Source organism: Pinus tabuliformis, chromosome 2_2 (genome assembly GCF_031772625.1).
Source record: "Pinus tabuliformis cultivar Carrire ecotype Pingquan chromosome 2_2, CPIR1, whole genome shotgun sequence".
In the NCBI taxonomy this organism is placed as follows: Eukaryota; Viridiplantae; Streptophyta; class Pinopsida; order Pinales; family Pinaceae; genus Pinus; species Pinus tabuliformis.
In genome coordinates, this window is record NC_142300.1 from 1,096,209,333 (window position 1) to 1,096,222,143 (window position 12,811).

General features: G+C 40.7%; 1 protein-coding gene across 1 annotated transcript; it reads left to right on the top strand.

Annotated features, from left to right (window-relative positions):
- The first annotated feature begins 8,485 nt into the window (after positions 1–8,485).
- Positions 8,486–12,553, top strand: LOC149197219 (uncharacterized). Its single transcript, XM_089408608.1, has 2 exons — positions 8,486–9,765; positions 10,513–12,553. Exons 1-2 carry the CDS (start codon positions 8,486–8,488, stop codon positions 12,551–12,553), a joined length of 3,321 nt encoding a protein of 1,106 aa, XP_089264734.1.
- Positions 12,554–12,811: the final 258 nt, after the last annotated feature.

Sequence of the window (12,811 nt, forward strand, 5' to 3'; positions counted from 1 at the left end):
AAGCATTAAAATTCCAACTTGTAGGGGCCTCAAGAGCGGGGGGAATTGAGAGTGGCAGTGCTTCTTCAACATCACCTTCCTCACCCATATGTCCCAACCCCTCATCTATCTCATCTTTTTCTGTTCCTAGAACCACACTTGGTGCACAACCTGACATCAAATCAACACTTAAAAAAAAGGAAAAGACAAAAGTTGACAGATTGGTCAGTAAGTGTCTTCTATGGAGTGATGCTCCTTTCAATGTTTCCAAGACAAACCCATTCTACCAACCTATGTTTGATGTTGTTGCTGTCGTTGGCCCGGGGTACAAAGCCCCCACCTTTGCGGAATTGAGAGGGCCTCTTCTTCAAGATGAAAACACTGATTGCACTTCTAGATTGGAGGAGTTTAGGACATCATGGGAACAAATTGGATGCACAATCATGTCATATGGTTGGACTGACCATAAGGGTAGGACCCTTCTTAACTTCTTGGTTATTTGTCCCAAGGGGACAATGTTTATGAAATCTGTTGACGCATCTGCACACATTAAAGATGCACGTACATTATGTGAGTTGTTGGACATCTTCATTCAGGAAGTAGACCCAAGCAATGTTGTCCAAGTCATAACGGATAATGCTGCAAATTATGTTGCAGCTGGCAAGTTTCTTATGGAGAGGTATCCTAACTTGTTTTGGACACCTTGTGCTACTCAATGCATTGACTTGATGTTGGAGGATATAGGTAAGATTCCTATTGTGAGGGATATTGTTGAATCATCCAGGAGCATAACAAAATTTATATATAATCATGCATATGTGTTTAGCTTGATGAGAAAATTCACCAAAAAAAAGAGTTAGTGTGTCCTGCCATTACACGATCTGCCACTATTTTCATATCTCTTCAGTCTCTGTTGAATTCTATGTGGGATGTGAAGAGCATGTTTATTTCACTGGATTGGCATGCTTTATTTATTAGTCGCAAACCAAAGAGAGAGGGCATATGCACACTAGTTTCATATGATTAGAGCTTTTGGGCAAGAGTAGAGGAGGTGTGTGCCATTTCTGAACCTTTGATAAGGGTTCTTTGGTTGGTTGATGGAGACAAGCCCGCAATGGGCTACTTGTATGAGGCCATGGATAGGGCCAAACAAGCCATTCGTGCTTATTATGAAGATAAGGGAGACAAGGGGTTAGAGAAACAACAAGTCATATGGAGAGTGATTGATAGCGATGGAACAATACCCTTCATCGCCCCATTCATTCTGCAGGTATCTACCTCAACCCCGCATTTGCTTACGCCTTTGGTTTCCTATTTGATGCCGAGGTGATAGATGGATTCTTCACTTGTCTCAAGATAATGGTGTCATCTGAGCAAGAACGTGAAGATATTTCTAAATAAATGGAGGTATATAGGATGGGAGGTGGCACATTTGGTTTTACCATGGCTATTAAGAATAGGATGACCAAAATGCTAGGTAAGCTTCAGTTTGTTTCAAACGTTCAAGTTTAGAATTTCAATGTTTTTTTTTTTTATGTTTCTCATTTTCTTTTAACTTGTAGATGCTTGGTGGACAAGCTATGGTGGCATAGTACCCCATATCCAAAAGCTTGTCGTTCGAGTGCTCAGCCAAACATGCAGTTCCTTTGTGTGTGAGCGCAACTAGAGTGTATTTGAAAAAATACACAGCAAAAAGCGCAACAGGTAAAAAAAATTCAAATTATTTTTTTTGAATTCATTTGATTATTTTTAATATTAAAATATTCTAAGTACTAATTTACAATCTATGACCGTAATACAGATTGGAGTCCAATGCCTCAATGATATGTTCTACGTCCACTACAATCTTCGATTGTGGGTGAGACAACTTCATACACCTCCTGATGTGGAAGCCATCTCCTTGGACAATATTGATACCACTGCTGCATGGAGGGTCGAGACTAAGAGGCCGACCATGAACTCGATCCCGGATTGGTTAGGTGCGGATCTAGAGGAGGTAGCAGTTGTAGGGGAGGGAGAGCCAGAGGTAGAGGAGGAGGAGCCAACATCAGGGTCAAGAGGCAGAGTTGGATGAGGATGATGAGGTGGAGGTGACACCATCTAGGATGGGCAAGAAAAGCATAGGACAGAGGCCACCTCTTTTATCGGCTTCTAGAGGACGACTGACTCCATTTGTATTTCCAAGGGTTGGGCCTTCTTCCTCTAGAGGAAAAGGCAAAGGCATTCCCTATTCCTGTAAAAGGGGAAGAGGATCTCAGTGACTGATTACTTTATGACTTTTAGATGACTCATGATATACATTTATTATATTTTTTGTTGATATTTTGACTCTTGAGAGTTGAGACTCAGACAAGACTCAAGATTCAGGAGTTGATTCACTATTTTGATATGTGATGTAGCACTAGACTTCATATACATATTATATATTAGCTTTCTTTACATGTTTATGTGAAAATGCATTTATTTGATGTTGTGGATACTCTAGATGTTAAAAAAAATAAAAATAAAATGAATATTTTTGTCTTTTTTTTTTAATTTTGCCGACTTTTTGCTGACCTTTTAAAAAAACTCCCGACTTTAACGAGTTTTTCAACTTTTGGACCCTTATCGATTTAATCCTGATTTCGACTTTTTCCACATTGGTTTAAATGACATGTCGGCTCAAATGAAAGTCATGTCAGTTCACAAGTACACGTCGGTTCAAATAGGAGCACAAACTACTATAAATACCAGTCTAGGGTATCCACAATTGCCATGGACACAACTCGCAAATTCTCTCTGAAATTTCACATATACTAGAAGGAGCAGAGCTGCAGGCATTCTTGGTGAAGGGCTTGACTGCACCTCAGATGGGTATAAGGTGCAATCAAGCTAGATCTCGGTTGGATAGAACAGAAGGAACCTTAGATGGATAGATAGTCTCAACATAAAGATATCTCTGCTCTTTTGGAGGTACAGTATTGACATAATAACTAACCGCAGTGATAACAGTGATCCTACAATTGCTATAACAATCTCGATATATATATATATATATATATATGTCTATTATCGTAGTCACTGTCTCGGTATACATTCTCGGCATAATCATGACAACCTCGACATTACAATGAAGGGTATTCAATCTCAGAAGCAACCTCGGATAAGGGTTTGGATTTGCCTCTAGTAACCTCAGCATTCTCTCCAAGCATAACTTCAGTCTCAACATATCATTAATGCAGTAGATCTGGGTGATATTCCTATAGCAGTCTCGAAATAATGAACAACAATGAAGTAGGGCTACATTCTTAGCATCACTATGTAGAAGATCTTTTCATATATCATCTCGACATTCAAATCTGTAATGATATTAACATTCAAGTTAGATGCAACATATGATCACTGTATATATTAATATCAAGGAATGATCTCTGTGATATACAATCTTATGATAGTTATAGGATCATGAGTCCCGATCTCGATATAACTCTCTGAATGGTGGTATAAAAGATGATCTCACAAATTTGATCTCAGTGGCACTAATGTGAATGTACATCAATGATGATCTCAGTGAAAGGAACAACAAGTGAAGATGCAGCAGTAGGGTGTTGTCATACACTTGGTAGCAGTGATGATGGTGATCTCAACATTGGCAGAATAAGGGATTGATGTCTTGGTCTTGGAGAGGCAGAATGTGTCAAGGGTCATGGTCTTGGTATTCGTCAATGGAATCTCCATAAGAAGAATTTACGCATGGGTTTTCCTCTCCAAGAGGGAGAGGTTTTGGCCCTGGCAGAGAGCCAAATTTTGTGTTCTTGTCTCCTTTTGTTTTTTATAGTAGTTTGATGAAGTTAACAAACACATGCTAATAATAAAGTAAAGATAAATTGTTTAAAGGCTTCAGAAATTGTTATCATGTTAAAAGAAGAATCACTTTAATATACATGCCCTAAGATTCTTCAACACAAGTAACTATCAAGAAAAGAAAATCTTTCCGCCTTTTTGTTTTTCTAACATGGTATCAGAGCAAAGGTAAAGAAGAAGAAGGAAAAGGTAGCTAGAAGGTCAATAAGAAAGGATTCAAGAGTAGTTTTCAAGGAAGATCATAAGGAGAAGAAAAGTCCATTTGATAGAAGGAAGGAAGTCTTGAAAGTTAACTAAAGATAGCTAGTCCTCATCAAGAAAGTTAACCTATGGCCTCATTAATGAAATCTGAGAACAAGATTCAGGCAACATCTGACTATAGAGCATGGAAAAAAAGGATGGACCTCATCCTTGCAAAGAATAAGGTATGGAATTTTGTACATTGAAAAGTCAAGCATCCCTAAGATGATGTTGGAAAGGAGAAACACAAGGAAACTAATATTCTTGCCATGAACTTAATTGTAGATGGCATCAAAGGAAACTTGATTCCTTACATATCTACTCTAGACTCTTCAATAAACATGCATGTTGCTCTATCAAAATTGTTCACAATACAAAATATTGGGCAAGTAGCTAGTCTGAAGAATGGGCTTTGAGCAGTTAAGATGACAAAGGATGACACAATGTCTTCCTATTTTGTAATAATTGCTCATATAAATGATGAACTTCAAGCAATTGATGAAATACTTCCCGGAAAGGAACTTGTAATTGTTGCCCTTCTAGGACTGCCAAAATCTTGGAATTCATTTGCAGCAAGAATTAATAGTTGGAAGAACTCTTCATCATATGAAGAAATGTGGTTTGCATGTATACAAGAAGAAGCTCATATTTCCTTCGTAGAAGGTAAACAAGAAAATGAAGAAATTTCTAATGCCTACTCTACTCATGTCAAGAAGAAAGGAGGAATCAAAAAGTTTAAGGGGTCAAAGAAGAAGATTCATCTATTTAAAATAGAATGTTACCATTTGTTGAAGAATCTAGGGCAATTAGGTTAATAAGATTCCTCTGACAATGATAACTATTTGTGAGGTACTTTTTACTTTTTCTTATTAACACAATCTTCTCTTGTTATTATTAGTGTGTCTTTTCTTACTTCATCAAATAGTTACTAAAACAAAAGAGACAAAAACACAAGATGTTGGCTCTCTGCCAAGGCCAAAACCTCTAACTCTTTGAGAGGAAAACCCGCAACAATACAAACTTTGAAATGGGAACTGACACTGTTACCCGTTTTGTAGAGATAGCAAAAAAGTGACCTGATTTTGAAAATGGGTGATGCAGAACACACATGTTTTTTTTAGAGCATAGTTTTTGGCACTATAAATTTTTTTATGTACATTGTGTTTTAGAATGGTAGTCATTTTGATGTTGATTTAAAAAAGTGGTAATTATACACCATGGCCTTTTTTTAAAATGCATTCTTTTTACTTTTAATTTTATAATGTATGAAATGTAAATAATTATTTTGTAAATTTAATAACTTTGGAAGTGGTCTTCTTCTTAATATTTTCTTGTTTTTATTTTTATTTTTATTTTTTTTCGTAGTCATGTTTTTATTGTTTTGCATATTTAAAGAAAAAAGTCGATATTTTGCATTTTTGATATTCTACATATTTATACATAGTTAATTAAATTTTCAATCCACATGAAATAATTGTCTCTAAAAAACATATATAAAAATATATATAAAAAGACAAAAATGAAAAATAAAAAATGTTAAAAAAAATTATCTCATAAATCATAAAAGAATTTGAAAAAAATATATATAAATATAAAATTAAGTAAAAAATAGAGAAATTAAAAAAAAAAACATTAGCAAAAACTAGGAAAAAAAAAATTAAAAATAATAATAATAATAACGAAAAAAAATAAAAAACTAGTAAAATTAATATTTAAAAAAAACAAAAATTAACTCAAATTATTAAAAAATAAAATAAAAAAATATTAAAATTATTTAAAAAAAACCAAAAAAATTAAAATATAAAAAAAAAAACCAATTTTTTTTTTTTAACATTTAAACCTTTTATTTTAAACAATTTGTTTTTATTAAAAAAAATTATTATTATTTTCAAACAAATTTATTTTTTTTACTTAAAAAAAATCATAAAAAAAAATTTAATTTGTTTTAAACGAATTAAAATTTTTAGTTTTGAATTTAAAAATTTTAAAAAATTATCAAAAAAAAAAAAAAAATTATTTTTTTATTTTTTTTATTTTTTATGGATTTTTTAAAAATAATTTTTTTTTTAATAATTATTATATTATTATTTTTTTTAACATTTATTTTTTCTTATTAAAAAAAAATCATTAAAAAAATATATGCGTAAATTTTAAAATATATAATTATTGTTTAAATAAAATTTAACGTTGTATGGACCGAGCGAGCTAGGTCACGGGAAGGCTTTGGTTAGGGTTTCGACAGTCTGCAGTAACTGCTCGATGCCCTCCATTACGCGCCCGCCATACACTGTCACCGGCTCACACTAACCGCGGAGAACCTGCCGTTTACTCGCTGGTAGCTTTCACGGGGAGCAGAGCACTGAACCGCGACATCCGGCGATCTACTGTGACGGACTTTGAACAGCTTGCACGGTCCGTTACTGAACTGCAAACTGTCGTTTTCCCCGGTTTACTCTCCGTTCCGAGGTGTTCGCAGATCCGAGAAGCAGCTGGCAATGGAGGACATTGAGGCCGTTGATTATTCCGCTGACCCATTGGAAGGGGTCTCCATCTGGCGCACCCCTTTTGACACTTCCGGAGGTATGTACAGCACGGGTTTCTCCGATCAATTTGCTCCGATTCCGTTTGGTGACCAGCATCCGCCAAACCCTGTGGTCCTCCCGGATGATCCACCGACTTGGCCTGCTCTTTCCACCCCCCCTCATTCTCCGGCAACCCTAGGGTTTGTCTCAGGTTGCATTAACCCTAACCCCGGTTCCTTTCCCCCGGCAGCGGGCTCCTTACCCCTCCCTCAACAAAACCCCTCTTTCCCCTGCCCCTCCGCCGGCATCCCGGGTTCCTTCGGTCATACTTCTGGTTGCTTTACTTCCGTACCTCCGCTCTCAGGCCACCCCTCCGTTTCTGGCATTTGCGGACCCTCCTCTTCACCCCGATTCCCGGCACCGCTGCAAGCTAATTCCCCTCCCTCTGGTCGTCCCCAGAGCAATCCCCCTCCACGGGGCCCTAAACGGAAATACAAGTGCTTCAAATCCAAAGAGGACGACGTCTTTCTCAGATTGGAAGAGGACATTCGCTGGGGTGAGGCTATGGATTTTGCTGATCGTGTTTTGGTCGGGCGCATCAGGGGTCGAAGTTACTCGGCAGCACGCTTGAAGACTTGGGCAGCCGAAGTTTGGGGCCACCATTTGGTGGATATCCCCTTTGTGCAGACCTTCGTGCGGGGCTGGTTCGCACTGAGATTCGCTCGTGCTGATCATACCAACTGGGTTCTGTCTTCCTACTGGCACTTTGACCATGCCCCGGTGCTACTGAAGAGATGGTCTCCTTTATTTGACCCAGAGACAGAGCAGATAGGCATCAGACCGGTATGGATAAGGCTCCCAGGGCTCCCACTCCAGTACTGGTCAGAAGACATATTCAAGAGAATAGGCAATGCCATCGGTACATACATGGGCTACGACAAATCCTATCAGCAGACGGGTATGATGGCCTATGCCAGGATTCTCATCAACCTGGACACAAGAGGAGGACTGCTGGAATATATTACCATTCAGTGGAGGGATACAGAGCGCAAGCAGATCATAGATTATGAAGGCGTCCCATATCGCTGCCGCAGGTGCCATAAAGTAGGCCACTTATATAGAGATTGCCCGCTCCTCAGGAAAGCGATGACGACTGACAAGGAAGAAGCAGTCTCTCAGCCACAGGACAATCCCCCTGAGATGCAACCTATCCAGCCCAATGGGGATCAGGATCGCACTCAGAATGTGGAGGAACCTCGGAGCAACACTGAGACAGCAGACATTGCTATGGATCCCTCTGATCCACTTCCTGCATCGCCAGCACCTGTGCAGCCATCGACTGATCAAGCAGGCTTGGAGCATACGGGTAAGTCTTCTATCCCTTCTCCGTCATCTCCTCCTTCATGCATGTCATTGGGCATCTCATCTCATAATTATTTAGGCTCTGCATCTATCCCTGCTAATTTATCCTCTGCTTCACCTCCCCTGAGTTACACACACACTTCTCTCATCTGCTCCCTACCATTCCCTTCACCTGTGGCCCCTCCATCGCGGATCACTTCGACTCTGGAAACCCTATCCTTTCTTTCGTCTCAGTCCTCCCCCCGTTATTCTCTCCGACCCCGCACGAAGGACAGAGGACCGGATGCTGTTGGCCTCGACCTGGCTAACATTCCCTTGACCCTCAAGAACTCCCGTGGTAGACCCTCTCGCATTACCAAGGCAAGGCACACTGCTGATGAAGAAGTTGCCCTCGGGCGACAGCAGACTATTTTCAGGGCCCTTAGAGCGAAGGATGGCCCATCCCCCTTCCCCTCATGAAGTTTCTCTCCTTCAATTGCCGGGGGTTTGCTAGTTTAGCCAAAAAACTAGCGCTTAAGAGACTGCTCTTATCATCACAGATGGATTTTATATTTCTACAAGAAACTCTCTGTCAAGCCGAACCCCTCATCCATACCCTCACTGCCTGGCTACCTTCCTGGACCTTCCATGCACTGGATGCGTCCGGACGATCAGGGGGCTTGGCCATTGGGGTCAATAACAGAGTTGCGGAGGTCAGGAACATATTTGGAGGAAGAGGTTTCATTGGACTTGACATTAGTGCACATTCTGCAGAAAGGGACATTAGAATTATCAATGTCTATGGCCCTTGCGCTGACCGTGCCAACTATTGGCGGTCCTTACTTGAATCCGAACTCTTCCAAGCAGACAACATTATTCTTGGAGGGGATCTCAACTTCTCACTCGGATTCAGTGAGTCATGGGGGCACTTTGCTCAGGTCGATACCCTAACAGATACTATGTCCAGCCTACTAGAGGATCATCAATGGGTGGATATACCGTCTGCTAGAATTCAATATACATGGTCAAATAACAGAAGTGGAGATCAAAGCCTTGCAAGGAGACTCGATAGATTTCTTATCAAGGAATCTTTGTTTAATAACCTCCCCAGAGTTCGTCAATGGGTTGGAACGGGAGGCATCTCAGATCATCGGCCTATTTTCTTAGAAGCTGAAGACCACTCCCACAAAATCAAAAGCCCTTTCAAGTTTAATGCCTCTTGGCTCCAGGATCCCTCTTACATCCAATTGGTCCATAATTATTGGCAATCCAATATCATCAGAGAAGGAGAGGACATCTCAGTGGGTTTTGTCAGGAAACTTACAGAACTCAAGCAGATTACCAAGAACTGGGCACATCAAAAGCGCATACAAGATAATCAGACATTAAAAGAGGCTGAAAGGGTCATTGCCGAATTTGAAGAATCGTCAAATGGGACTTTCCTCTCCCCTGAAAGCAAGGAGAATTACACCTCTCTTATTACAAAACGCTCTCAAATCCTGAGAGAAAGGGAAGAAAGCTGGAGACTTAGAAGCAGAGCTATTTGGCTCACCGAAGGGGATGCTAATACTAAATTTTATCACAAGTTTGCAAATGGCCGGAAAGTTATCAATACTATCTGGGAGTTAAAGAACGATCAAGGGAATCCTGTTACCTCACAGCGGAACCTGGCCAGGCTGGCCACTGAGCACTTTAGAGGCATTTATAAAGCTCCTGTAGAAGCTAATATCTTGGAAATCATGAGAGTGGCCGAGCTCTTCCCTAGATACATTGAACAGGAAGAATCTGAGGAACTACAGAAGGAAGTGACCATGGCAGAATTGGAGGCTACACTGAAATGGTTCAAAAAAGATAAAAGCCCTGGACCTGATGGATGGACCATTGAATTTTACCTTGCGTTCTTTGAACTCCTGGGTAATGACCTTCTGGAGATAGTAGAAGACAGCAGAAGAAGAGGCAGAATATCCTCTGCCATTAAATCCACCTTCATCGCTCTCATCCCCAAATCTAATGCCCCGAGCACCTTTGATGACTTCCGTCCCATATCCCTCTGCAACTGCCTCTACAAGATCATAGCCAAGACCATTGCTAATCGCCTCAAGCCTATTCTTTCGCATCACATATCCGCCGAACAATTTGCTTTCCTTCACCACAGACAGATCCACGAGGCTATTGCCACTGCCCAAGAACTCATGCACACCCTACAGATCAAAAAACAAAAAGGAATGATCCTTAAAGTGGATTTGTCCAAGGCTTTTGACAGAACTAACTGGTTATACTTAAGGCTGCTGCTCACTCATCTGGGGTTCCCCTATGACTTCATCAAATGGACTATGAGCTGCATCACTGATGTATCCTACAGTGTATTACTTAATGGGGAAGCTACCTCGTTCTTTACTTCTGAGAGAGGACTCAGACAGGGTTGTCCCCTCTCTCCTCTGCTGTTTTTACTTATTATGGAAGGTTTAAGTAGAGTTATCTCATCTGCCCGTGACAGACATCACTTATCTGGCATTAAACTTGCGGATAATTTCTACCTCACCCATCTATTATTTGTTGATGATATCCTGATTTTTTTGAATGGCAGTATTGGGGATTCCACTACCCTCCATAACTCCATTCTTCTCTTTCAGCAAGCTACAGGTATGAAGATTAATGATAATAAATCCACCATCACCACTATTGGCTGCTCTATACATGAAACAGCTTATGCTATCCAGCGATTCCCCTTTATCAACCTGACCCTGTCGGATGGTATAAAGTATCTTGGTTTCAGACTGAAACCTAATGGCTACAGAATTGCTGACTGGTTATGGCTCATAGCTAAGGTGGAAAAGAGACTCCAAGTATGGTATCATCGATATCTCTCCCGTGCTGGCAGATTGATTCTCATTAAAGCAGTGATTGAAGCCACGCCAGTCTACTGGATGGATCTCACCTGGATACCCAAGGGAATACTGAACAGATTACAACATATTTGCAGCAGATTCCTATGGAAGGGCCATCAGCCAGGTAGACTATTTGCATGGGTCAAATGGGACACCATCGCTAAACCCAAGTGCTGGGGGGGATGGGGTATCAAGAGGCTCGACCTTTTCTCCAGGGCACTAGCTACCAAACTTGGGTGGCAGCTCCTTACCACAGATGGACTTTGGACTCGGGTAGCATATACAAAATACATCAAGCCCCTGAATGTGCTGGATTGGATTTGCACTCATCATGGAACAAATCATCACATATCCATCATTTGGAAAGCTGTCATTGGTACCTTACCTCTGTTACGAGAAGGATTAACTTGGCGCATTAAGGCAGGCAATGCGGTCCGCATAGGTCAGGACCCATGGGTCGGATGTGGAAACACTCATAGACTATCAGCCGGACTCATCAGGCATCTTAACGACAGAGGTATCATCAATATCATGCATATCGGAGACCAAGCAAACTCCTCCTTCCTTCATCAGGCCTGGACCAGTGCGCAAGCATTAGATATTCCGGCACAGTGGCATAACGAATGGACAGAGTACACGGACGCGCTCACACAAGCCCATATCAGGCTCACTGAAGGACCTGATGAAATCATATGGGCCTTTGCTAAACATGGAGCATACGTCCCGAAGCTTGGCTATCTAAAACTCATGGAGCCACACAAACCTCAGAATATCCACCCCTCATGGAAAGCATTATGGAAGCTCAAGTCAGCCCCCCGCACTCGATTGCTTATGTGGAATATTCTGTTTGATAAAGTACCAACGGGCACCAATCTTATGAAGAGATCCTTTCATGGACCTTTCCGTTGTCATCTTTGCCATGAGGAGGAAGAAAGTACTGTTCATCTATTCTTGAACTGTAGCATTACAATACAGTTTTGGCATGCCCTCATCACTCACCTCCCGCATTTGAAAAATTGGCAAGGCAATAACATAATGGATGCATGGGAGAACTGGAATCTTAACCACTCGGGGAAATCCATCAATATCCCGCTGCTTGCCTGCTGGGCAGTTTGGATTGCCCGGAATCAGGCTATCTTTAATCTTAGAGCCCCTCATTGGCCCACAATCCTTCACCATACTATTGCTGATTATAACATGATACCAGATGATGAAACCTCAGGCCCTGTTCGCATCATTAGACAGATGAATATTGACAAATCGAAACCATGGGCTTTTTTTGATGGCTCGGCGCAAGAAGTGGGTTGCGGAGGAGGAGCAATTCTTTATCTCAACGAATCACACTGCTATAAAATTCAAATTAATTTAGGCAGAGGCACAAATAACTATGCTGAACTGTGCACTGCTAAGCACATCATATACTTTGCCATTCAAAAACAATGCAGACATCTCCAGCTGTTTGGAGACTCTAAAATAGTATGCAATTGGCTGACTGATGCATCTCATTGTCATGCATTTACGTTGAGACACATATTAGATGAGGCAAAGAGACTGACTACTTCCTTTGAATCATTTGTTTGTCGTCACATCTACAGGGAGCAAACCACCATCGCTGATCAACTCTCCAAAGAGGCAGCGCACAGACAAGGAGATAACTGGCTGATACAAGAAGAAATCGATGGATCATACTATCAGCATTATCACAGACCCTTTGATGATCATATGGATGATGGGCTATAAAAGCCCATTACAGACTTTTTCTTGTTTTTTGTTGTCAATAGCCTGTATATATTTCACTATGTCTAGTTCAGTACAGCACTATACTTTTGATTTTAACAGCATATATATGGCTCTCTGCGTAGAGCAATGGCTTCTTTTTTGAACACTGCTAGTGTATAGTTTTGGACTGCTCCCTGCGTGGAGACAACTTGCTTTATTTTTGATTATCTAATTTAGCAGACTATGAACTTGACAGGCACAACTGCCTCTATATGAATG